This window comes from Fusarium poae, chromosome 3 (genome assembly GCF_019609905.1).
Source record: "Fusarium poae strain DAOMC 252244 chromosome 3, whole genome shotgun sequence".
Classification (NCBI taxonomy): domain Eukaryota; kingdom Fungi; phylum Ascomycota; class Sordariomycetes; order Hypocreales; family Nectriaceae; genus Fusarium; species Fusarium poae.
In genome coordinates, this window is record NC_058401.1 from 7,239,585 (window position 1) to 7,264,981 (window position 25,397).

The 25,397-nt window shown below is 47.5% G+C and overlaps 12 protein-coding genes across 12 annotated transcripts; 8 read left to right on the plus strand and 4 right to left on the minus strand.

The window, feature by feature from the left end:
• Positions 1-424: 424 nt before the first annotated feature.
• Positions 425-1,528, plus strand: FPOAC1_009830 (uncharacterized protein; the record flags this gene model as incomplete). The annotated part of the gene is made up of 1 exon (XM_044854245.1): positions 425-1,528. One exon carries the CDS (start codon positions 425-427, stop codon positions 1,526-1,528), a length of 1,104 nt encoding a protein of 367 aa, XP_044706915.1.
• Positions 1,529-2,612: 1,084 nt separating this feature from the next.
• On the plus strand, positions 2,613-4,907 carry FPOAC1_009831 (uncharacterized protein; the record flags this gene model as incomplete). The annotated part of the gene is made up of 1 exon (XM_044854246.1): positions 2,613-4,907. The coding sequence occupies one exon, from the start codon at positions 2,613-2,615 to the stop codon at positions 4,905-4,907; it is 2,295 nt and encodes a 764-aa protein (XP_044706916.1).
• Positions 4,908-5,306: 399 nt separating this feature from the next.
• FPOAC1_009832 (uncharacterized protein) lies at positions 5,307-6,387 on the minus strand (the record flags this gene model as incomplete). The annotated part of the gene is made up of 4 exons (XM_044854247.1): positions 5,307-5,852; positions 5,902-6,028; positions 6,079-6,180; positions 6,296-6,387. The coding sequence occupies 4 exons, from the start codon at positions 6,385-6,387 to the stop codon at positions 5,307-5,309; spliced, it is 867 nt and encodes a 288-aa protein (XP_044706917.1).
• Positions 6,388-7,390: 1,003 nt separating this feature from the next.
• On the plus strand, positions 7,391-8,302 carry FPOAC1_009833 (uncharacterized protein; the record flags this gene model as incomplete). Its single annotated transcript, XM_044854248.1, has 1 exon — positions 7,391-8,302. The coding sequence occupies one exon, from the start codon at positions 7,391-7,393 to the stop codon at positions 8,300-8,302; it is 912 nt and encodes a 303-aa protein (XP_044706918.1).
• A 61-nt stretch (positions 8,303-8,363) lies between these two features.
• Positions 8,364-9,752, plus strand: FPOAC1_009834 (uncharacterized protein; the record flags this gene model as incomplete). Its single annotated transcript, XM_044854249.1, has 3 exons — positions 8,364-8,528; positions 8,564-8,635; positions 8,694-9,752. 3 exons carry the CDS (start codon positions 8,364-8,366, stop codon positions 9,750-9,752), a joined length of 1,296 nt encoding a protein of 431 aa, XP_044706919.1.
• A 322-nt stretch (positions 9,753-10,074) lies between these two features.
• Positions 10,075-11,130, plus strand: FPOAC1_009835 (uncharacterized protein; the record flags this gene model as incomplete). The annotated part of the gene is made up of 2 exons (XM_044854250.1): positions 10,075-10,441; positions 10,493-11,130. The coding sequence occupies 2 exons, from the start codon at positions 10,075-10,077 to the stop codon at positions 11,128-11,130; spliced, it is 1,005 nt and encodes a 334-aa protein (XP_044706920.1).
• Positions 11,131-11,589: 459 nt separating this feature from the next.
• Positions 11,590-12,650, plus strand: FPOAC1_009836 (uncharacterized protein; the record flags this gene model as incomplete). The annotated part of the gene is made up of 3 exons (XM_044854251.1): positions 11,590-12,225; positions 12,270-12,380; positions 12,429-12,650. The coding sequence occupies 3 exons, from the start codon at positions 11,590-11,592 to the stop codon at positions 12,648-12,650; spliced, it is 969 nt and encodes a 322-aa protein (XP_044706921.1).
• Positions 12,651-13,057: 407 nt separating this feature from the next.
• FPOAC1_009837 (uncharacterized protein) lies at positions 13,058-13,882 on the plus strand (the record flags this gene model as incomplete). The annotated part of the gene is made up of 1 exon (XM_044854252.1): positions 13,058-13,882. One exon carries the CDS (start codon positions 13,058-13,060, stop codon positions 13,880-13,882), a length of 825 nt encoding a protein of 274 aa, XP_044706922.1.
• An 861-nt stretch (positions 13,883-14,743) lies between these two features.
• On the minus strand, positions 14,744-16,634 carry FPOAC1_009838 (uncharacterized protein; the record flags this gene model as incomplete). The annotated part of the gene is made up of 4 exons (XM_044854253.1): positions 14,744-15,635; positions 15,688-16,363; positions 16,420-16,488; positions 16,586-16,634. 4 exons carry the CDS (start codon positions 16,632-16,634, stop codon positions 14,744-14,746), a joined length of 1,686 nt encoding a protein of 561 aa, XP_044706923.1.
• Positions 16,635-19,187: 2,553 nt separating this feature from the next.
• FPOAC1_009839 (uncharacterized protein) lies at positions 19,188-20,902 on the minus strand (the record flags this gene model as incomplete). Its single annotated transcript, XM_044854254.1, has 5 exons — positions 19,188-19,986; positions 20,040-20,212; positions 20,262-20,427; positions 20,477-20,619; positions 20,672-20,902. The coding sequence occupies 5 exons, from the start codon at positions 20,900-20,902 to the stop codon at positions 19,188-19,190; spliced, it is 1,512 nt and encodes a 503-aa protein (XP_044706924.1).
• A 1,377-nt stretch (positions 20,903-22,279) lies between these two features.
• On the plus strand, positions 22,280-23,260 carry FPOAC1_009840 (uncharacterized protein; the record flags this gene model as incomplete). The annotated part of the gene is made up of 1 exon (XM_044854255.1): positions 22,280-23,260. One exon carries the CDS (start codon positions 22,280-22,282, stop codon positions 23,258-23,260), a length of 981 nt encoding a protein of 326 aa, XP_044706925.1.
• Positions 23,261-24,180: 920 nt separating this feature from the next.
• FPOAC1_009841 (uncharacterized protein) lies at positions 24,181-25,392 on the minus strand (the record flags this gene model as incomplete). Its single annotated transcript, XM_044854256.1, has 1 exon — positions 24,181-25,392. One exon carries the CDS (start codon positions 25,390-25,392, stop codon positions 24,181-24,183), a length of 1,212 nt encoding a protein of 403 aa, XP_044706926.1.
• Between the last annotated feature and the right edge of the window lie 5 nt (positions 25,393-25,397).

Below are 25,397 nucleotides of genomic sequence, written 5' to 3' on the forward strand. Positions count from 1 at the left end.
CGCAACATTCCATTACGTGCCTTGTTAATAGGGTGATATAGATATATGTACGGATAAACAATAACGTCATTGAGGCGTAGGTAGAGATTAGCTAATCAGGGAATTAAAAATTACCGTGTCCTTATTTGTTATGCCATGTTTCAGTCTGATACTGCTACGACAATGAAAAGTCATAGCAGAGTTAAAATATCGTCATGATGACTCTCATTACCCCTACCCTCACGTAAACAACTCGACATAACTTTAAGAAGTATCAGCACTATTATTATAAAATCACCACTGACATCTCAACAGGTATAATGCCATATAATAGTACCTGGAATTAATAAAAAAGTAGCTTGATATCTTTCTTGGTTTTTCTTTTCGTCAAGTTCCTCAACGCTTTATTCTCCACATACGCCAAGTATTCCCGAACTGTTTCATTATGGATAAAGCACTACAGGCAGGCCTTTCAGCAGGCATGTCCGCTGTATCGGGATTTCATTCCAAGAAACCCAACTGGGCAGACCCAGAAACAGCCGGTGCCAACGTTCTTCCCACATCATACTGCCCAGAACCCAGGTCTCGTGTTGAGTTTCCGAGTCCTCGAAAGCCCGTAAAGGCATCGCATATCTGCATCGGGGCTTGGTCGTGGGGCGACAAGTCAACGTGGCAATGGGACGAAAAGGAACTGCCCCAGGTCATCCTGGCTTGGAAGACGCTATGGGAGGCGGGTATCAACTTTATTGACACTGCCGAAGCGTATGGAAATGGAGAGAGTGAGCGCATAATCGGAGAACTCGTCAAGGATATTCCTCGAGAGACCATTGTCATACAGACAAAGTACTTTAGCACTCCTCTCAAGGCCGCCAACTTCATTCATCCCGTCGATGCGCCCATCAAAAGTCTCAAGGCCAGTCTTCAGCGAATGAACCTCGAATATGTCGACATTTATCTCGTTCACGGGCCAATTCACCCACAGAGCATCGCCAACATTGCGGAGGGCATGGCTCAGTGCGTTGAACAAGGGCTTGCTCACTCCATTGGCGTAGCCAACTATAACGTTGAAGACGTTCAGAAGATCAACGATGAGCTTGCCAAGTTCAACATTCCCCTCGCTACAAACCAATGCGAGTACAACATCCTCCGTCGCTACCCCGAACTCACCGGTAATATTGAAAAGTGCAAAGCCAGCGGTATGATCTTCCAATCATACTCGTCACTCGCCCAGGGAAGGTTGACGGGTAAATACACCAAGGATAACCCGCCGCCAAAATCACACCGTTTTAGCAGCTACAAGATGGAAGATCTTGAGCCTGTCCTTGACACTTTGCAGAGGGTTGCTGAGAGACGGAGCAAGAGTATTGCCGCAGTTGCGTTGAACTATAATATCAGTAAGGGAGTGCTGCCCGTTGTTGGAATCAGGAACGTCGACCAAGCGAAATGTGCTATTGAAGCGCTTGGATGGAGGCTTACGGATAATGAGGTTGCTGAGATCGACAAGGTTAGCATTATTGGAGACAAGACGATACTCTGGCAGCAAGGATAGGCACCTAGCGATTCGGGCCTCAGAAGTATAGGGCAGTATTACTTAGCTTCACGAATAATGAAGATTAATGGAAGTTATATATGAACCTTTGTTTTAAGCTATTATACCTTGGAGAATGGTAAATATTATCAACTGTACTATTAATTAGGAGAGATTACAAGCTATAACTAGACCTTTCTAATGTTGTGTTTCAGTGTGTGTGTTAGAAAGGCTAGCCCTGCTGGGTGTAAGAATGCATGTCAACTACTCGACGGCGGATCTCCGTCGCTGGACGGAGATGTCTACAGAACCTCAAAGTGTGACAGAGTATCACCAGGGCGGTGATTTCCTCTTTATCTACATGTTAAATTAAGCAAGGGGATCTTAGAACACTCAGATTAAAGTAGTCCGAGTTTTGATTCATATACCAAAAGTTCAAGGGCTGCCATTCGGCCTCGGCAATGCTGTTAGGGTTGGGCATCTCAGCTCAAGATGGGCTTGTGCAGAGGTTGTACTTACTTTACATCTTACCTGCCCGATCGGTGAGGAAGACGACATGACTTGAATAGCCTTGGGCATCTCTGGAGCCTTTTAGGTAATCAAGACAACAAGAGCAGTAGTGATCTGTCTGAACATGGTAAAATGTGGCTGGCTGAGATTGGAAATGTGAGGCCCAGCGAGATAATTAGGTATAGTGCAATGCCTAGTGCATTCTTTGAAAAGAAGCTTAATATAGTGGCGCCATTGCCACAATATCCCGACTTCTCAAGTTAAGCATCATGTTTGTTCTTTATGGAGAGACAAGTTATTTTACGCACAAACGACAAGACTACGGCAAAGCGTACACGACCAGCGTCTTCTGTAAATACACCTAAGAACTTTGACCAAATGGTGACAATGTCCAGAATGGAGGCAGACAGAATTAGTCCTATCTAGAACGACACGACGACACATTCAGCTTTCTGGTGTTCAAGACATTCAGCCCTCAAAAAGAGACTAGTCCAAGGCCTCCTTGAGCCTTTGACCCTGCAAATTTATAAAGACTATTGCCCCTCTTCTTCTGGTTTTTTCATCTACCAGTTGACCAAATCCGCAAATCGTCCTTATGGCTCAGTATAGTCAAGTCTACAACGTTGACGAGCATGACTCGAACACCAACGCAGGACACACAGTCTATCATTCTCCCACACATCACCATGACCAGTACGACTATGGAGTCTACAACGCTGGAAAGCAGACGTCATTTCCAACAGCAACCGAGCTGAACCCCCATCCTATGCAACAATATGCATCAACGAACCCACACCCCCGAACACTACAACGTCAGCCATGGCAACGAAGAGTTGGCTATCTTGGATGGTGGGTCATCACACTGGGAACGGTCGTAATGTTGGCCGCCAGTGCTTTTCTTGTCTTCATCTGGTACGGTGCTTCTCTTGCCAGAAGGCAGCTTCCCCGACCCAAGCTTTGGGATAGTATCGTCTTTGAAGACAATGCAGCACGAGCCGTAACTCTCTGTTCTGCTGCGATCCGAGTAGCCATGGACTTTCAGATTGGTCTCTTAGCTGCGTCAATGGCAGCTATTATTCTCGAGACAACCGGTACACGGCTTTCAGACCTCGCTAGTCTGTCTTTGTCCAGAGCTTTTATAGATAGCGCAAGCCCATGGGATATATTCTTGATTGCCCGTCACAGAACATCTCGAAAAGCTGTGTCGGTCAATTGGGTTCTTCCTCTTCTGTCTTTCGTGGTCGGGTCCGTCATGACTCTTGCATCCACCATCTTACTCTCCGACTTTAACATGTTCCAAATCGCTGCCCCACGCACCACAAGACCCATCGCACTTGGGTTCGATCTCCAAAAGGCTATGGCAGACCCTGCCGGAACTTCCTTCTGGCAGTCAAAGCCGCAGGCGCACTGGAGATTTGCCGAGACTCGCCTCAACGCGACTGATCACGATAGTACACTGAAACACGTCTCGGATACGGGCGACATCTATCAAGCTTCGCTTCCCTTTGACACAATGGAGGATAGGGCGTCTCTTGAGTATTATGAGGGGCCTGCCATTGTCACCAACAGCAGGACAGTTTGTGTCGCGCCAACATTTACCAACACCACCCTTGAATACAAATACACAGGCAGTGAACTCACGGAAGGACTTTATCTGCAAGCCGAAATGGACACTTTGGCCAGTTGGGAATCAGGGCCAAGAATCAACGGCACCCATGTGGCACAGATAACATGTCGGCTTAACAATTATTGGGATGGGACCTCAGATTCCTGGCCTTTGTCGATATGCAGCTTCCCGAATATTGACATCAGTGCTGTCAATGCGAGTCTGAAAGACCCACTGTCCGGTCGCCCCTACACATTCCAGTCTGTCCTTCTCTTAAATTCAAGCTCTATTCTGAATCTGAATGAGGTCATACCTTACTGGACAGGATCAACCGAGAACTGGGCTACAGTCGCGGCTATAGACGACCTTCAAATGGATAAGTTTGTCAAGGATGGTCCTTGGACTGCTGCGTTTGCAGCCAATGGGTCTGAAATACTACAAGCTACCGTCTGCTTCACCGCTCCGAGCATGCCGCTCCTATACAACGTGACCATGTCAGGGAAAGCCATATCATCAGAGCCTAGGCCACAAGCAAAGTTAAAAGAGTTGAAACAGAAGTCCGCGAATGGAACGCAGTACCTCGAGCAGTTGGGCATAGGTGGTTCTGAATTCGACCTCAAGGCACGAGGCATTCTGGATCTCAAGGTGCATTCGGAACCCCAGAGCCTGGCTACCCAGGACTTCGAAGTTATGGATGCCGCTATTGGTAAATTGATTCGCATGAGTCTTTTTGACTTTCAGATCGCAGGTGGATGGGCTTTCAACAATGACGCTCTTATGGGCTATCTGGCATCGTGGCTGCTTTGGCCAGCCCACTCTGAGCATTCTTTTCTAGTGCAGATGATTCTTCATGACACTGGTGATCCAGCAATCGCCGTTCAAACCTTGTTTTCACGCTTCTCCCAAATGATCTTCCACGATATGCTGCCATACTGGACAAGAGAGCAATCCATTATCACGGTCAATGTCAAACGTGTTCTGGTTCCTTCACAGTGGACGGGACTCATAATCGTCCTGGCACTTATAATATCGCACATGGCTCTTATGCTCATCACAGTAGGGTGGTTCCTCGCTTCAACAAAACTATCCATTTTGGGCAACACATGGCAGGCTGTATCGCAGATCGTGTCCCCAGAGACAAGTGCGGTTTTGCAGACTGTTTCTAATAGTGGTATGACAGACGACGAAGTACAGAAATGGGTTGCTACGACAACTTTTGACGACCATATCCATAGCTTATCGACATCAGTTGACAACGGGGGACTAAGATTACGAAGGTATTGAGAAATTTGAGCAAGGCATGAGCCGGTTTATTGCCTCACATCATCATCCGTGTAGATACTGTCATTATTACTGGTCCTTTCCCTGTTAATGCCAGGCTAGCTCAGAGATACCTAAAATGAGACTTAAGTTGAGAGAGAGAACAAACCTAATAGGGATTGATGACGTTTTTGTAGATGAATCGTGCTTTCAGCCTCGCAGGTTACAATCTCTAATTGGCGAAGAAGAGCTACAGGAACATGGGTTAAAAACATTGATGAACTTTTGTTTATTGATCTCCCAAGCGCGACCAAGTACTGGAAGGACTCTATCTCGTGTTACATCAAATAACGGTTCCATTTGTTGGCCTTCTTCTGTTGTCTTACAACGGCGCAGCCTCCAAAGTCAACGTTTCGGCTGTCTTTAATCCTGTGTCTGGTATGAGACCCAGTCTGAATACCTTTCGGCGCATTTTGGGCAGTAAAAACTACCTTTATTATAATCTCCGTGAAACTTGTGGGCACATGAAGGGCATTTGTAGCGCATGCCGCAGGAAGGTCCACCACACAAGAAAGGAATCAAATCAGCGGCAAAGTCAGCAGTCTTTCTGAGGAGTTCACAGAAGCCGTCGCGTCCGAGCAGTGTATCAATGTTCTTTCGAGAGATCTCCACCGCCAAGTCACGAAGTCCCCTGTCTTCTTGGGGCGTAGAGTCATAGACCACGCTGACAGAAAGTGGGAAATCGTCCATATTCCAACCAGCAGCAACAGCTGACGCGAATTTCTCTTTCGAATGAGCTTTGAGCGCCGGAATGTCGTATTTGTCGGCGATTTGATAGACCTGAGCGTCGAATATCATAGAAGAGGTACCACAGGTGTTTCTGTAGTCGAAGGAATAGACGAAGCACAGCATGGCTTCCACAACACTGGGATCGAAGTCTTTGATCTCGACTTTCCTTTCAGATGTTTCCTTATAACTGTTAATAGCCAATCGAGAGGATATTCACAACGATACGCACCTTCCAATTGCCGTTTAGTTGTTTCGCAAAGTACTTGGAATGCGCTGACAGGACAATCCTGTGGATTTTGAAAACTTTATCTTCGCAAGTGATAACAGCATCAGATAGATCGCTCGTGTTGTAGTACCTATGGATTATGTCAGTAGCGACTCCAGTAAGTCGTCAGACCAAACATACTCTTTCAAAGACACAAGAAACTGGTCAAGTCCTGGCGTTTCCATCGTGAAATGAGCCAGGGTTGGTAGGCAGTGAGGTCTGTTCTTCTGGGGCTCCTTCTGTCTTAGTGTTATGTCAAGGAGACCTAAACAAAGAGAAGTGAAATAGATTGGAGAAATTGCATAATATCTTAAAATATAGAATCCTTGTTACCGGCCCGGCGATAGTTCCGACTCACCCGTCAAGATGGTCGGCCTCCTGCAACATGTATAAATCATCGACGGCCATGAGATGCGGAACCTTGCATTCGCATTTATTGCGTGGTCGCATTCTGTGATGACCAGCTACTTGCATCATATTTAGCATGACTTTTGCGGTATTTAATAAGCCTTTTTTTTTTCTACCTAAGAAGCAAGTTGATCCTGCTTTTAACGAGAGGATCGCAACCAATGGAGCTATCCCTGCTCGGATTAGATTCGGTCCAAGCCTATCTTATCAGCTATCTAATCACCGGTCTTGTCGCCGGTTGTCACTTGCAGGGGAAACAAACAAGCTATGCGATAGGGTTTTCGGTTTTGATGTTGATTGCGTGTAGCCGCACTACAATGGATACCCGGGATGCTTACGATGTAGGAGGCCCATCGCAAAGCAAATTCCCGCAACGGTAATGCGAAACCATGAGCGGTAGGTCCTCACTTTTTATCCACCCACCTGCTAGATCCCGCTCAATGACCTGGATATGTCGGCAGTGAGTGGCCTGTCTTCTCAACTGTGCGCAATGGTCAGTTTTGTGTCGAAACATCGAAGACACTCCGATCACCCAGAGCGTGTTGAAGCTCCGCCATATTACACCATCCTTTTGCTAGCAGATTTGATGCTTGGGCTACAGTGACCAAACTGGTAGCATAATAAACTGTGATTCCATATCATTCTCGGTGAATTTTCGCAAACCCGAGACGTCCAGATCTAGCTTAGAGGTAGTGGTGTAGGGCTGACATTGTCAGCATTGTTAGCTTGTCGACACATCGTGTAACCTTCGGGAAACGCCAAGTTGTCCGAGATTCACTTACCCAGCCAATCACATCAGACTCACATGTCATTCAGACCACAATCGGGCTGCATCCGGATCAATCCTCACTAATACTCGTTGGCTAGCCGGGAGGGGGTGCCAACTAAGCAAGCTTAGTTGGCCACAAAAGTATGAGACAAGGCGAAAAGTGTGAGACAACCCCGCACAGGCTGCTGTCGCAAAATCATGACTTTTGCCCGCCAAAACCAATGATTTCTAGGACATCAATCAGTAAAAAAGTCATATATCACGTCCATCAAAATTATGCCCTCACAATCAAATCTGAGAGCTGCTCAGGCCGTTGTTCTTTCACGCCAGCGACTTCGCCGCGGTCTCAATCGTGATGCTGCCGGCCGCCGAAAGAAGCCACTGACTCTTCGTGCTGCTGAAGCTCGATATGCCGGCTCTGCTCGTGCATCTATCGGCCGCATCGTCAAGAGACTTGAGGCTGCGAATACCGTAGATTATGAGGATGTTGTCGATCCTAAGATGGGGCGCCCGCGGCAACTCACGGATGAGGAAGAAGAAGCTATCGTGTGTTATATCATCTGGATGGAAAAGTCAGGCCTGCCTGCCTCCAAGTGGGAAATAGAAGATGCAGCACTTACTCTGCGGCGCCGCCGTGATCCTGATGCGAGACCTGTGAGCAAGATGTGGTACTCTCGCTTCCGCGATGATCATCCTGAGCTTGCGAAATCGATATTGAAGTCGAGAGAAGCTTCGCGTGCCGAATATGAGGAAGGCGGCGTTGATGATACGAAGGAGTGGTTCCAACGCCTCAGCGATGTGATGACGAAGTACAATATCGGTGCATCAGAGACCTGGAATGCAGATGAAGCAGGAGTTAGAGTCGGAATGCTACGAGATAAGATGGAATGCCTCGTTGTACGCACCAAGAAGAAGTCAGCAACAGAGGTATTTTCTCCGCAAGATCGCGAGACTTGCACAGTCATCGGCTCAGGCAACGCAGCCGGCGCAACAACGCCCCCCTGGCTGATCTTCAAGTCGTTGCCAACGCTTGAGTGGGCGTTCATTGAAGGCGATCCTGATATGCGCTTCGCTCAGTCAGACTCGGCATTCTCAAGTGCGGCGATAACGCTCGAGTGGGCGAAGCACTTCAACCGATGCTCGTGGGAGAAATCTGCTACTGTACAGAAACGTCAGCTTGATTTTTGAAGAGTGGTTTGGGTGTAATGAGCACCTTCAGGATACAAATAACCGCTTGGTTACTCACGATATGCCTCCCGCGGCGAGGCCTGATGATGAGGCTGTATGGCGGCTGCTCGTTATCGACGGCTTCACAGGCCACGGCTCATTCGAATTACGAGAATATATGATAAAGTTCAATATTCTCGTAGCATTTCTTCCGCCTCATTCAACGCATATACTCCAGCCAATGGATGTAGGCGTATTTCAATTCTGAAGGAAGCGCATCAGAAGAAGCTTCGTGAGGCGTTGCGGAAGGGAAATCTTACCTTTGGCCGGCGTGCCTTTGCAGGAGCTTTTCAGGTATGTGCCTTCTTAATCAGCCTTCACCGAAAAAGGCCCCTTTTCTCACCAAAATCAGGAGATCTTTAATGAAGGCTTCACTGCCGCTCACATCATCTCGGGCTTCCAAAAAACGGGCATCTACCCTCCCACAGACCGACCTGCCATAGAATATCTTCTCAGGAAGCAGCTCAAGAAGAAGAAGACCTTCACGCCTGCTCATTTCTCACTTCTTCCCTCAGATATGCGATTTCACGCCGCTTCCAGCACCGCCGAGACCATCGGCGAGCGATATCACGATATCCTCAGTTCTCCTACGCTCGCAGGGCTCCGGCACATTCGCAACATCGTTCATGAAGCTGTGGTGCTTGAGGATGTTATCAAAAAGTACGTGGATGATCGAAGAACTCGCATCGAAAAGCGGTATCACGAGAGAAAGCGAGGCCGCCGCGCAAAGACTGTCTCTGACCTTATTCCTACAGTATCGCTGCAAGATCTGCGAGATCAACAAGAGGAGGCTATCGCCGACGATAAGAAGAAGCAACATAAGCAGGGTATACGATTCACACGATCTGTCATCATCAAGGAGATGAACCGCCTCAAGGATGAGTGGCGAGAGAATAAAGAAGTTATCGTCAACGGCATACCAAAGAGGCTGCAGTTCAAGCAGTGGTTGGAGCACACAGGGAAGCAATATGACTATTTATCTATGGATACACAGCGTTCACAAATGACTCAAGCACTGAAAGAAGAGACTGACGGCTATATGATAGATACACAACTCCCTGATGATGTGCGTGAAGCTATCCGCAAGGCACAGTATGCCGCGAAGCCCCTCAGCGCCGTTGATCTCACCGGCCTCCCTCACAGTGATGATACGGTCACTTTCAACCTCACACAAGCACACGAGCACGAGGAAATGGATGAAGAAGACGAGATTCTTCCTGTAATTGAAGTCGCCGGCGGCAGCGAAGTCGAGATGCCCTCATCGCCGCCCTGTGCACCTGACTCTGAGTCATCACTACCTACACTTCCCTCAACTCCTTGTCCCTATCAACACCACACGCAGCTTCATGAGTCACTTCGTGATATCATCAGGGGAATAAGAACGGCACAAGAAGATAGCCTTATTGGCTAAGAAAACAGATATACGGCACATTTTGGCAGGGAAGCTGTTTCCCTTGCCAGAGCATCACCAGAGCCGTCGCAGTCATTTCTCCCACTCTGAAATAGCCAATAAATCAATAGAAGCTTCAAACTACGCCTTTTCATCAGTTTGAGCCTATTTTGACAAGATTTGAGTGTCATTTGATTGAAAAAAATGGTATTTTGGTGCAAATCACGCCAAGTGGGCATCTTCCGGGATGTCTCACACTTTTCGCCTTGTCTCATACTTTTGTGGCCAACTAAGCTTGCTTAGTTGGCACCCCCTCCCGGCTAGCCAACGAGTAACCATCAAAATGGTCGCAATCAAGACAATCAAGGCATCCAACTCGACAACTCTCCCCCAAACCCTCCCTCAAAACCTCACCGCCGTCTTCCTTGGTGCCACATCGGGTATCGGCCGTAGCACAATTAAGCAACTCGCCATTGCCACAGACGGAAAGTCTCCAACCATTTACATCGTCGGCCGAAGTGCTTCTGCAGCGACACCGCTCATCGCCGAGCTTCGACAGAGCAATCCATCCGCCACCATCGAATTTATTGAGCGAGATGTTTCCCTTGTCAAAGAAGCTGATGCTGCTATGCAAGAGATCTCAAGGCGTGAGGATAAGGTCGACATCTTGTTCATGTCTGTCGGATTCATGTCATTTGAGGGAAGAAAAGGTAAGCTACTCACTGTAATTAACTTGTCAATCAGAGACTAACGGTGCATAGAAACAAAGGAAAAGCTAGAGCCGTCTCTCACAACGCGCTTTTACAGCCGTGTCCGCTCCATCCAGACACTGCTCCCTCTTCTCAACCGCAGCGCAAACCCTCATGTCGTCAACATTCTCGCCGGTGGCATGGAAGGTCCTTTAGTTGAAGACGACCTCGACCTCGCCAAGCCCGGGAACTATGGTGTCGCATCTTCCGCCAACCAAGCTGCTACCATGCTCACCCTCGTCTTGGAACGTTTTGCACAAGAGAACCCAAAGATTAGCTTCGTCCACGCTTTCCCTGGTCTGACTGCAACACCGCTTCTTTCTCGCGGATCTAGTGGTATCATTGGTTTCCTGCTTCAATGGATTGTTACTCCTTTAGGTGGCCTGTTCTTTGCGAGCCCCGAGGATGTGGCTGCTCGGGCACTGTTTTACGCTACCAACGCAAGATACACTGTCGAGGAGACTGAGTCCTTCGCGGACCCTGTACCTCAGGGACTTGAGAAGGCTAAGCGGTCTTCTGGTGGAGTATTCCTGATCAATGAGAAGAGTGAGTCGGCGGATAATGAGAAGGTTTTGGCAGGTATCAGGGAGAAGATGGCTGGCCCGGTCCAAGCTCATTTGGACAATGTGTTCAAGGGACTTTTCCAATAATTTTAACGAACGATAAGGAATTTGCGGACTGGGACATTCTGGAGTTGGGCGATCGATTGTATCAAGTCTAGCTAATATTAATATTTGAACTCTTTGAGATAAGTTGTCCATTGCGTCATGATAATTCCAGCTTCAACAACCCAACGACTCCAAAAATAACTATAATCCCCAGTCATTATAGCGAGATTTACATCAATTAATTTGTGTCTCTCCTCTAAGAGTTCATTTTTACTCTATTTTAATATGACTATGACTGTACAATCTTCGCTGAGTCAGAAGTTGGATTGGTAATGAGACGACCTAAGATGGGGATGGCGTGCGGGGCAAAGAGTCATCATCGCGCCTTTGCGATGGGTCCTTGAGTCCAATTGATGCAGACCAAGAAAGAAAGAAATAAATAAATATCACAAGTCTCTCAGATCGGTTAACCTCCAACAACTTCAACTGAATCCAATCGCAATGGCCTCTACTGTAACGACCTACAATGCTTTTGCCTCGGACCGTGCCATTGGCAATCCCGCCGGAGTCATCATTCTCCCCGGGCCAAGCAATGCTTTCCAGTACGATCCGAACGCAGAGTTCCCATATGAGATATTCCCTCCAGCTTCAAATCTCCAAGAGATTGCCACCAAGTTAAACTATCCCATGATAGCTTTCGCAGTCCCTCTCAGCCCATCCAATGACGATGCTCCTCACTTCGCCGTCCGTTGGTTCAACCCTCTCCATGAAGCACCACTCTGCGGCCATGCAACTCTTGCCTTGTCTCAACATCTGTTCAGCACTTTGCCAAATGTACCTCAGACACTGAGATATCTAACGAGGCTTCATGGTATCGTCTCTGCGTCGCTATACCAGAGTCCATTCGAAGATGCTAACCTTGTGGGCATTGAGTTTCCGGAACTCCTTGACCTTCCTGCCGTGAGACAGAAGGATAATAGGTGGGGAGAGCTGAGGAAATTGTTTGAGCAATCGACTGGTTCGCAGTGGGAAGGCCGTAGCGAGCCTGTTGGTTTGTTTGAAGCAGATCAGTATCTTCTTTTGGAATACAGCCCTGAACTTGATCTGAGGGGTCTGGTCATTGACCCAACGAAATTGGTGAGTTTGGTCTAAACATACGAGGAATCTCGTTAACAGTCTAGGCTTCCCTCAACAAATTCATCTACATCTTCCAAATCTCAACGGCCTCGACAGAGCACATTCATACCCGTGTGATCAATGCGATTGGAAATCACATTGCGGAAGATATCGCGGTAGGTCAACTGCCGTTTTCCACTGTAAACCTCACTGACAATCCCAAGACGGGTTCCGCTCACCGAGCTATTATTCCACATGCTTTGTCGAACGCCGAGACTACCGCACGACTTAAGCAGTATCACCGTCACTTGACTGGAGACACATTAAAATGCTTGCAGCAGTCTAGGGAGGGTGGTGAGTTGACTGTCGAGTGGGTTCGCGATGCAAAGGTTGTGAGGATTATGGGCAAAGCGGTGCAAGTCGGTGAGGACAATTTGGAGGTTTAAGCTGGTCGGTGTCATCATTGTGTATATTCGCCAAATATTCTAGGGCTTTTGAAACCATTATCCTTTTGATTTGAATCCTGGAATCAGGCGTCACCACGTTTATGAGCGTGTTGCGAAGGATAGAGAATTGAGCTACTAGAAGTCATGCGACTAGTTCTTGCGGTCAATTTGAAGGGCTGCAGTCTGGCCGGGGACTTTTGTTGGTGTGAATCCTTCGGCGACAGATGTGAATGCGGCCTGACTCACGTCGTCTGATTTCGATAGTTATGATATGCCTTTAGGCTAAATCCAACACCGCGCAGTTTCGCAGTTTCGCCTTTCGACATCACTTCTACATAATTGTAAGTCTTGCCTGAACATCTTGAGCCTGAATACTCACTTGACTAGCAAATACGCTATCGCCCATCATGGATTTTAACCCTACTCGAACAACAGTCCACAATGAAGGTTGCGACCTGCATTACTGGTACCAAGGCAGCGGCCCTCTCATGATCTTTGTGCCAGGCGGAAACGGCCACGGAAGACAGTTCAACAACATTATAGCTGCTCTATCAGGCCGTTTCACTTGTGCAACTTTTGACAGACGTCAGATGTCAGCCAGTCAAGTCCCAGTCAACAAACCATTGAGTATGACTCAACAAGCACGAGATTTGCGAGCCGTCATAAAGGCTATAGGCTTAGAGAAAGCGATCATATTCGGGAGCAGTAGTGGTGGTATCATCGGATATCAGTTCGCCCACGACTTTCCAGATATGGTAGTCCATCTGATCTCGCACGAAGCCGGAATCTCCGTCCTCATGCCTGAAGCGAGCGAAATATACGATTGGATGTATGGTCTCATTGAATTACACAAAACCAAAGGCCTGGACGCTGTCGCAGCGGAATTCGATAAATGCTTGATCGGATATAAGGACGAAGGTCTCCCAAAATCTCAGTCTCCTGAACCAGAAAACGCTCGCAACTTTTGGGAGTATGAATTTCCCTCACAGCTAGGTTATTGTCCCAATTTCATCCGCATCAAGGAGAACAAGACTAGTATAGGGGTGATGAGAGGCGTTAGGTGTAAGGAAGCGTTTTATGCGAGAGCGATTGAGTATCAGGCCGAGATTTTGGGGTGTCCACGTATGACTGTGCCGGGTCATCATGAGGGGTTTCAGTGCGAGACAAAGGAATTTGTTCCTGCTCTGTTGGAAATGTTGGATATTCTAGAAAAGAGGAAGGCATCTGCATAATTCTTCGTTAGCACAACCTGGCCATTGACCATGGGTTTAGGCTTATCTCCGAGATGACATGTGAGGTCGCTTGTCCAATCCATTTCGTCGAAGACTATAATAATATGTTCAGTCCAGAGGTTCAGTGGTTGAGTAAATGTTTCACTAATGTTTCTGTGCATGGAAGTGAATTGTAGTGAAATAATATACATCTGCCCACCAGGGATGGTCTCTTGTCTTGGTATTGCCAAGCACTTACTTGCATGAATACGATTCCTGGTGATGTTGGCGACAGGGATAAATGCAAACCACTGGAACGTAAGAGTAACGTGGTTAGAGATACCTTGTCGAAGTACGATCTTTCTTGGCATTGGGTCTTGTCTCGGTGCACCTCGGCATGTCTGTTCCGTGGATTCTCAAGAGAAACTGGTGAAGGATTGAGGAGTCACAGGAGGAACCAAGGTCATCACCTGACAGACGTCTGCCTAACTGGGATGTAGGCGATGGGTCGGATGGGTTGTCTCTGCAATTGGCCAGTTCATACAAGGCAGCGGAAATGCAACTCTGCCATTGAGTTCAGAAAGGTACAATCCCTCGTCTTCCGGATGCTGCTAGCTTCACCACCATTTCTCCACTTGAGGTTTCTGGAAGGATCAAAACCATCGGCGGAGTTATTGCCACTCGTGATCATGATTTGTCCTCTGCACCTTGACGTCAATGAGCTTACACCCAGTGGCTTATGCCAACAAGAAGGCTGGACAGTAGCATTCACAAGATAAAAAGCAGATAATGGAGTCAAAAAAAATGTCATAACATTGCAGAAGTCTCGCTAACTATGCTCCATGCTTAATTCTAAATGAGAGGTCTAAAATACACGCTAATCTATACCAAATACTGAATGGTTCTTCCACGGCGCCTCCTCTCCGCCTCTTCCTTCTCTCTCTCCACTGTATCTTCCTCGGAGGAATGAGTTCCGGAAAAGACAGCAAACTCGTTTCGTGCATGAACTGCAGGTGGGACCTCGCCAAGAACCATTGATCCGTCCACGTCGGGCCGGCTGAAGCGGTTGAAGGCGATAAAGTTGTCCTCGTCTGCGGTAATGGCGTTGCTGGGCGTAGCCATTGTGAAAGACTTGCGACGAATGGACACAGCGTCGTCTTGGATGGGTTCAACTCCGCGCCACTGGTAGAAGGCGTTGAGGGCGGGGATAGATAGACCGTGGACCACAATGGAAAAGAGAACAAGCCAGTAGATCACTGGGCCAGTAACGTTGAGCATGTCATTCTCTTCTTGATCGGCATCTTCGGGATGAGGGAAGAGGTGACGCATGTGTTCGCGGTAAAACACGGCGCCGACACCAATGGGTCCAAAGTAGCCCATGAAGAGAGCTTCTTTCATGTTCTGGACCACCTTGGGCATCAGTTTGTATAGAGCAATGATGGCAGGGATACGTCGGAAGATGAGGACCATGAAGCCGAGACCAAACAGACGTCCAATGGTGACGCCGGTACCCTCGGGGTCGTGGAACTCGGCCCAGGGAATGGCTGTTCCGATAAACATAAATCCACCAAAGTTCAGAAGAACATCCAAACAGTGGTTGACTTCATCGTGTCGTCGATAAGTCTCGGCAAGAAAGTTTCCATCCCAGTTGAGGAGGTTTCCAGCGACGAAGCAAGCGACAAGGTCGTTTGTGCCGATGGCTCCACAGGTTCCGATGATGAAAAGACCGATGGCGACAGGGAAGAGCAGGTAAGATTGCTCATCAATCCAGCTCCTGCAAGTAATGTCAGCAATTATTCCCTGCAGAAATGGGTCCCTTGACTTACCTTCGAAGAGCAAATTTGATGCTGCGGCATGAGATGTAACCCACCACGGCTCCATAAGCCATACCCATAACGACGTAGTAGAGCCAGGTTTCTAGAAACCAGTTCTTCATGGCTTCACCGACGCCACCACCGAGACGACCCACGTCTTCGGCGCGAGCGTGCAGCATCTTGGCAGCATCGATATCTCCGGCTGGGCCCTCATGGGCGTGGCGCATGAGATATGTCGCAAACATGAGGAAGGGAAAGCCGAAACCATCATTGGCACCAGCCTCAGAGGAGATGATCTCTCGCAGGTGTCGAGGGACATACTTGTCGGCGAAAGGACCCTTGGCGACGGCCTGCGACAGAACAGGGTCGGTGCAGGTAACACATGAAGCAATGACCATGGCTCCGAGAAGGTTAAGCTTAGGAATAGTGGCCATGATACAGCCAGTGGTTAACAGCCACATCAGGGTCATGACGGGGAGAAGGCAGATGAGCATCTCCTTCCAGCGCTTGATGTTGTACTTGGCGGGCAGCTGATAGCCTGCTATCACGAGCTGCACACCAATTACCACGCGCATGAGACCCAGCGCGATATCGCCAGTCTGGCCGGGCTCTGCGGAACCCCATCTTTCGCTATCGAGGAACTTGGCTGATACTGGGCCAAGAATAATGCCAACCACCATGGCAGGTACTAAAGGTCACACCATGTTAGTGACCTTGTGTCAAACAGAAAAGAACATAACTTACGAGCTTCTCCAAGGTACCATTGTTGCTTGAGCTTCACTGAAATCACACCATAAAGTGTCATGAAAGCACCTGTTGTACTGTGTCAGAATGCCAAGTATGCCAAGGGCTGGGCAGAGTCAAACCGCGTCACCACCAAGACTCGCCCAGAAAAAGGAGTTGCACATACCAAGAACTGCCAACACCACGTTGAGGTCGCTTAAATGAAGAGTAGGCATTGTGGTTGACTTTATCAGGAGATAATCAGATCACTTCGAAATTGGGTTTTGAAGTATATAGAGGCTGGTTGGTCGCCTTTTGATAAGTCGGTGTTGGGCTGCGCTGAGACCTGCTGAGCGTGGCTGAAATGGTTGGATCAAGAGAGACGAGACAATAGTCAAGTCTGATGCGGTGTGTGTGAAGATGGCTGGCAAGTTGTATCACTGTGCTCAGTGTGTCGACGACACGAATCCCCTAATGCAAACAAAACATGAAAATTTGTATGAACAAACAAATCAAGAATTGAGCAGAAAACACTGGGCTTAATACTTCTTCTGATGAACAAGTACTGTGGCAATTTTATGGAGTGGTTGGACTGACGAACGATCAAAAAAGCATACACAAAGGGCAGATCCGTGGGTCACTCAATCCATCTGTTGCGTAGCCTGGGTTCTGAAAGCTTCTTATACAGAAGGGCAAGCACGGCCATGCGGGTCAGGAAAATGCCTCAAACACAAAGGAAACGGAACCTGAAATAGGTAAACCAGGGGTGACCATAGCCAAAGAGGGATGGCATATAGGTGGTGACAGCTAACAGGTAACGGGACGTGGGCAGGCGAGATGAGGAGAGTCAGTGCTAGAGCACACGATCTGCGCGGATGATTCAAGCGCTAGAAACAGGAAATTTGGGGTTCCGGGGTTTCACGATAAGGTTGTGTCTGTGATATGGGCAAAACTATTACACGCTGCTATCCGTCAGGCTTGCAACGTATTTTGATCAACGGAAACTTGAATAGTGGCAGATTTGAGACATTCCCTCGTCCGCTGTCCAATGACGTTACCACTAGAGAGAGTAGAGATACACTATATGCGATGTGTCTTATCACTACTCGCTACACTGGTTGATTCAACCTTGATACACGTTATCTAAAGAGGCTCAAGAGCTGACGACAGTTGTAGATCTTTGTTTCGCTTGACGTGTTGTGTTGAGGCTTGGAGTGTCTATGCTTAAATGTTTAGACGCAAGGCTTCAAGAAGCAATAGAAAGTGATCGGCAGGGCATCATGGACGGGAGAGAAACAAGAGGAATGAAGGAAAATCAGAGGTGGGCGGTAGGACTCGACAGACATTGCTTTGGCTCAATATCGAGTCTTCCAAGAGAAAACCAAGACTCGAGTAAGCCCCGTGTGACAAGTTATTTTCTTGGCTTGTAGCGGTGATATTGAGACCATGACGACGGTGCGACTCGTAAAAGTCCAATAAGACGTCTCAGAAAGATTGCGATGTGAGCGCTTGGCGCTTGGCGTCTAACTTGGCGCTTGGCGGCTGACTTGGCAGTTAAGCTTATTACAAGCTTATTAGTTAAGCTTGTCTAAACTGTGGCTCCGGCCAAGACACTTATAATGGGGCCGACAGACCAAAACATTGCCCAGCTTTGGCGCCAAGAGTACCGGTCAAGGGACAGGGGTGGAAGTGGAGTGCTTTGTCGTCTGTCTGTCGGTGGGAGAGAGGAGCGGAAGTGGGAAGACTTGTCTGGTGATTCCTCATCCTGTCCGTGTTCTGCTGATCTCCCCCTTTTCAAGAAAGTTTACTGTTCACATTACACTTGAGCGGTTCCCATGTTATTAATAGATCACATACTCTCTACAGAGCAGACACTCTGGATATAATATTGACAATAGCCCTGACAATGGTTATTACTTGGCATCAGTGCTTGTTTCACCCGCATTAAACTCTTTGTTACAACAAGGACGACGCGTATAGGCATATCATATCCCACCTACGCCAATGCATCCTGCAAAGTTGTCGTAAAGTGACACAAGATCGGCATGGCATTGACCAATTCTTATCGGTGCCGCCGTTCAAACCCATTAATAATAGTTTATCTTTATCTATCGAGATTTGCGACAAGATTGACATTAGTAGTGGCGATTGTGAATGTGAGACATTGTATTTTTGCTCAAGGGGTTCATTCTCAATCCGCTCTGAGGTTGACAAGATCTGAAATCCCAGGTATGGGTCTGCTGAAGCTTGAGTGTGACGAAAAAGGTCCGAGAGGGAGGGGGGAAAAAGATTTGCATATCTAGCGAGCGTCAAGACATATTCTGATAACATGAAGACGCGTAGATCGAGAGACTTTTATCGCACTCCAGGGTAGTGCTCAGAGAATTGTGCTTGCAATCACGAAGGAAGACTGTCAATCTACCAGATATAATATTGGACAAGAGTTAGATAACATAAAAGTAGAATTAATTTATTGTCTTGATTAAATTGCAAAAAAAAAAAGTCCCATTGATGAGTGTTGCCTGTCGCCCCCGAGGCTTCAATTGGTATTCGCGCTTGTCGTTTTGACTCTCCTGACCTTCTACTTCATATGGCCGGATCACAACCAAAACGTCCTAATTTACCAACTACCACACTTTCTAGAATAATTTCTCAATGATTTTTTTATCGAAAGCGAGATTAATGAAGTCATTATAAATAACTCAATATTTAATTTAGTTGAAGGACTGAGGGCAAGATCTATCAAATGAACACGTGATCATACGCGTGATACCTTCCTCCCTCAACGCTTAGTAAACATAAAAGTTGGTAACTTCTGGATGTTCCCTTCTCGTCTTCTCATTTTGTCGCTTCAAGTGCATCTTTAACCCCCAAGCAATCACAATAACACCCAGAGAAAAAGCGATACTCGCAACCCAAGCCACAGTATATCTGGGCTCATGGGAAGAGGGCCACAAATAAGCCGTGTAGACATGGGCAAGATTCCCAAACGTGTTGCAAATTGCCAGTGATACCGCTTTTTTCTCACTGGTCTGTCCCACAGTAGCACTGATCCATGCTAGAATAATATTGTTGATGCCGAAACTGAAACCAACAAAAAGGTAAATGCTAAACATCCGGGCGCCAAGATTAAGTGTTGAAACAGCGATGATGAACCCTACCATTACGATGCACTTGCAGATGGTAATGTGCATGGTACGCTCGTTCCATCGGCCCGATGTCCATGCCATGACGATGCCGACAACGGCGGCAAGGAGATAAGGCGGACATGTCAAGACTAGAGTGATTGTTCGATTATAGCCTAGCGTCTCCATGACAGAAGGGAGGAAGTTTTGGAAACCGACAGAGGAGAGATGGAGATTGTACATGAGACACAAGGCCCATGTTCGCCAATCAGAGGCTGATTCGCGAAGACCGACCCATACGCTTGTTTTCTCTCGGACATCAGTCGTGTCAGTGTGAATACGGTTGTAGGCTAGTTGACGCTGCTCTTCAGATAACCAACGAGTCGTTAAAGGATGGTCGGGCAAAAAGATAAATGCCAGTATGGCGGTACAAATCGAAAGAGCACCTTGGATGATAAAGAGCCTGTCAAGATCTGTCAAAGGGTGCACATTAATGCCGAAACACGGTTTACATACCACTGCCAACCAGCCAGGCCGTGAGTTTGATCAAGACCAGCAAACACAGCTGCTGCGATGAGACCAGCGAATGAACTAGCTATCATGTTTCCAGTGTAGAATATAGCTAGTCTGACAGCCAATTCCTTGCGAGTATAAAACATGCTGAGAATAAACAAAGCTCCGGGGTAGAACTGCCTTGTGTTAGTTACCATCCATACGCTGGCAATGCTGATGACTTACGGGAGCTTCAGTCACTCCAAGAAAAAAGCGAAGGGCTATCATACTCGCATAGTCTTTCGCCAAAAACGTCACAAGACTGACGATTGACCATGCAAGACAGAAGCCAGCCATGTACCATGATGGTTTGACTCTGTTGATGAGCATGTTACTGGGGACTTGTCCAGCACTGCGAGAGTTAGTCACGGGGAGTCAACAACCGGGTACGGGAATCTTACATGTACCCGACAAAAAGAATTGAAACGCAGGTATTGTACTGCGTGCCTTCCAAACCAAGGTCTTCTTCGAGGTTATTGAGACGTGCATTGACGATCGCATTCCTGTCAAGGTAATTGAAAAGATACATAAGCCATAGCATGGGCTATTCCCTTGTCAGCTATCATAATTCAACAGCCTTGCAGTCAGGCACTTACGATGATGTATTTATCCAGCTTCTTCACCAATGCGATTTCCCTTGGGTCGGTCTTTGCGTGAGCTCCAAACTCATCAACCTTGTCCATCTTGGGAAACTTGGAAAATACAGCGTCATCATTCGTTGCTGTCGTCTCTGCTCGTTCAATGTGGTCGTTTTGAGCGACGTCATCTTCACGCTTTCGCCCATCTTCCCCAGAGAAAATGGGATGTGGGTTATCCAACGCAGACATAGTAGTACAGGTCTTTAGTCCAAATTGCAACAGACTGCGAGACAAGACAATGGGAGAAAGCAGACAAAATCGCTTCATTTTATATCCAGTCTCATCAATGCCAAGTTCTCCCCCACGGGGTAAGAGTGCGGGGGATCAGCACAACCTTAATCAAGTGACGACATGGCACTCAAAGCAACACTTGTCATTGGCACGCTATGGATTAAGGTAGTATGAACTTGTACGAAAGAGGAAGACAAGACCGGTAGATGCTCCGGGTCAAGTAAACGGTAAGTAGAGTAGCCATGTTTGGCTGGGGGAACACTTACCAAGCCTGTCGGTTCTGGGCTATCCCACCCCGAGGCTAGTGATGAGGGGAACAAAGAGAGATGCGACTACATTGTGATGACGTGGATGTTCGTCTTGGCAAACAGATCCGAGGTAGATAGATGAGCTTATCTAGAATCTCATCTATTGGTTGTAGCCTGATCTTTCGGGTAATCAGATCGGATGCGACTTGGTCCCGTGTCGCCTTTGAACTGATCTAGTACCAGGCATTATATTAACAAGACGCAGGTTGAGTTTCAGCCCAGGCTTGATGGGGATTTCTACTAGAGCATTGAGTCGAGATGACCATAAATATACTGTCGCAAAATTAGGATATACTTTGAAGACGCCGCGTCACCCATAGATAGAAAGTCTCGGCTTCCATGGCGACGCGTCGGTAGGGTTTAACTTGGATGATTCTCAGGTGGCAACGAGAATAATAACCTCAGACCCGCGGAAAGAAATCGAAGTTTATTTCAGTAGTATGAGATTTGCCTATCTCCTACTTCAGAAAACCAACGCTAAAGTTGAAAGATTCAATAGTAGCAGGGTTGCACGTATTAGGCAGACGATCAAATTACGCAAAGACGCGATAAAATATGTGAGATCGAAATTACTACCGAGAGTTCAGCCAGATTGCAGATTGTATTATGTGTAGTCGCTGCGTTAACAGAAGGTCATTTGCGGTTACCAAGAGACAAGATACCCGTAATTAACCAATTTTAATGTCCTCTGTAAAGTTTATTAAGAGATATTGCTGAGCGGACTAGAGTTAGGGTTTTGGGAAGCGCGCAAGAAGAGACCCAGTTCTATCACAAACTCAACCCTTATACAGAACTCTCTATCCAAAAACGCGTACTTACAACACAAGCTTCTGATATATGAGCGCAATGATAAAGTTCAACAGATCAGAAATACTTCTCTCTGCACTATAAAAAGACCCGTCCATTCCCAGGACCATTCTTCTCTCTTCTTCATCAACTTCCATCACTTCTCACCCTTCACCAACACGCCTACAACCTCTCACATCCACCCATTCACGCATCCAAGACTTTCTAGTCATATCAGAAGATGCGTTTCAATTTCAATCTTTGTTTCATCTTTGCCGCACTAGCGGCAGATGTCATCGCTACCCCTATCGACACTCAGTCTGACTCTTCAGTCAGTCCTAGTGTCGAACCTGTCCTTGTCGGCCGCGGTCTCCCGCTTTCTGAAGGTGGTTGTTTCCACGGACGAACTGCCCGCTCCTTGGACGAAGAGGCCCCCTGGAATGGCGGAAGTGTCGGTTGCACCTACTACCCCGAAGGTCCTTACCCCAAGGTCAAGAAGTACAAGTTGTTCCCCGGTGAGCAAGGTGCTGCTATTCAGAACATCTCCATCACCGCCAAGATTGCGTCCATGGATCCCCTTCAGATCAGAATGACTGTCAACAACACCACTCCTCTGCCCATCACCTTCTGGAAGGAGTGGTCTCCTCTTAGCAAGCGCGGTTGGGAACTCGGATACTTCTCCATCGAGACCGAGATCTGGGGACAGTTCTTTGGCCGGGTCGGTGAGAAGTACCGCATGGCTACTCTGGGTCGCTGGGATTTGCCCAAGCGCCCCGACATTGGCGAACTGGTCCAGCTTGACCCCGGTGATTCACTATCTGAGATTGTGACCATCCCGTACTGCGAACCCAAGAAGGGCTCCGAGGTTTGCAAGCCTTTCATGTGGGAACGATGGACGGAGATGCTCCGACTTGCGGGTATCAAGCGCATCTTCATCCAGGGAGATTGGTACGGTGTCTGGGCCCAGCCGAAGCAGGAGGTCATGGCCAACATGACTGACTACCCCATGGACGGTTACTGGACTCGCTGGTGGTCCAAGAACGTTCTGTTCCCTACAGAGGAGCAAGACGAGGAGTTTGGGACCTATCTTCCCCTCGACGAGCCTTGGTACACGACCGATGCTTCCTTTGGACGTAACAAGCGGGAGAAGAGCAAGAAACATCCAATCAAGATCTTCATTAATGGCAAGGAAGCCAACGTGACGATGACCGAGTCGGATTAAGCCCACCACATCTTGAGAGATTCGGGTTTTGTTTTCACTTTGTTTTATGTATTTTTGTTTCTGTTGACTGATGGCTAGACTACGAATTTCGTAGTCTAATGAAGCATGGAGCCGTCTTGGCAGGGATTGGGGAGAAGAGAATGAAAAGGCTAGAAAGAAGAAGAAAAGAGAATGCAATTAGAAGGATAAGGGAAAGAATGGATACGGCCCAATTCAGTTTGCTTTTAATTCTTCAATAATGATATTTGGTTAATTATACCCACTCCCGTTGATGTTGAATATGACGATGCGATGTGATAACAGTCCAATTCATTAGTTGCGAATACCTGGGCGTGGCAGCCAACCCTACCTAAGTCACAATACCCTCGGAGGCCTTGCGCGGTGGAGAAGTAAGACCCGGTCTTGGGATTTGTAACAAGTAGCCAGCTTCTCCAGTGCGAAAGAACACCCGTGGTGCAAAAGCCTCAGATCTGAACAGCAACAACATGTAGAATACGAGAGATTAATGTTGGAACGTACTTAGATGGGTCGTCTTCAACATCACCAATGCATGACAGCAAATGAATCTCCGATCAAGGAATCCCAACACATGATTAATCGTATTCCATGGGTTGTGTAAACCTAATTGAAAAAAATAGGGCGTGAGCCCTGCTTAACGAGAACTTTCAAGAGCATTGAGGCGATGATCACCTAGACTCTTCTAGCCCGGGAAGCATGACCTGCAACGTCAACGAGTATCATGACATTCTGGAACCAAGTCAGACGAAGTATTGTGACAGCTAAAGACACCCACCATGTTGATGATATCTTTGTCAACGAAAAACAAACCAACATCTCACACATCAAGACTGCATATCACACAGATGAAAAAACGAGTATTTGATTGACTAAAAGCGAGAATTGATGGTTAAAGCGAAGTATCAACGATCAGCCATCTGTCCAGTATAAACTCCTCTCCCAGGCCCCCAATTAGGTTTACTGTCCCTCGGGATTTCCAAATCTATGGTGTTGGACACAAAGTTAAAGTCAACATTCCTAGACCATCGAGGCTCTTTGTCCCAAGCACCAATCGCAAACCACTTTCCTTCCACCCTCATCTTGATCTTCTTGGAGAGCTTCAACATTTTCAACCACTTTTCTTTCTCCTCCTTGTTGCCGCTAGGAATGATGATTGTCTGTTTGACTGTCTCATTGGGACGAAGATGCGTAAGGTCTGATTCGAGGTACTCCTTTCTAGGATCCGATAGACGACTGAACTTGCCCTTCGGTCTGTGGTACCATTCGTACTCCTCCTTCTTAGGCGCAAAGTTGATTTGTGTTTCATCTGGATAAACTCTAAAGTGTCCCAGCTTGAAGGCATCTTTGTCGACGGGGGAGTTGCGGGTCATGATCGTGACATTCATCTCGCTGTTGTTTCGGATGATGACGTTAATGGCGATGGGGTCTTTGCCGTTTTGCTCAATTGTGACGTTGACTTTCTTTATGGCCATAACCTCTTCCATACTGAAGGGGTATGGGGGAGCAAACACTTGGCCACGTGCATGACGCTTCTCGTGCTTCTTTAACCAGAGCCGTTCCATTTGTTGGGGAGGTATTATTTGAAGGGGTGGAAGTTGACGTCGACGGGTAACGACTTTGTGGTCGGATTTCGGTTTGTTGTCACATTCCGGTTTGTTGTCGGATTTCGGCTCGTTGTCGGATTTCTGTTTGTGGTCGGATTTTACTTTGTTGATAAATCTAGTCGAATCCTGACGAGGTCTCCCGGGACGCTTGCGCGTGTCTGGCAGCGTCGGGATGTTTTGCGGATCAAGGGGAAAGTCGTCGTGGTCATGGTTGTGGGGGGAATCGCGGTTGGCCCACTTCTCGATCACCTTATTAGCCCTGTTGCTGAAGTCCTTGTCGGCCTTGCTCTTGGTCTTCACGATCTTGTTCTTCTTGTCATCCTTGTCATCCTTGTTGTGCTTTCCAGGCTTGAAGCATTTATCATTGCATTTGATGGTGTATTTTCCATCATGATGGTGATGGACTTCATGATGACAAGCTTCCTGTTTTATGCACCGTTTGCTCTTTTCGCACTTGTTCTTGATTCGGTTTTTACTCCCGTGCTCGGTGGCAAAGGCAGTGTTCTTCATGCATG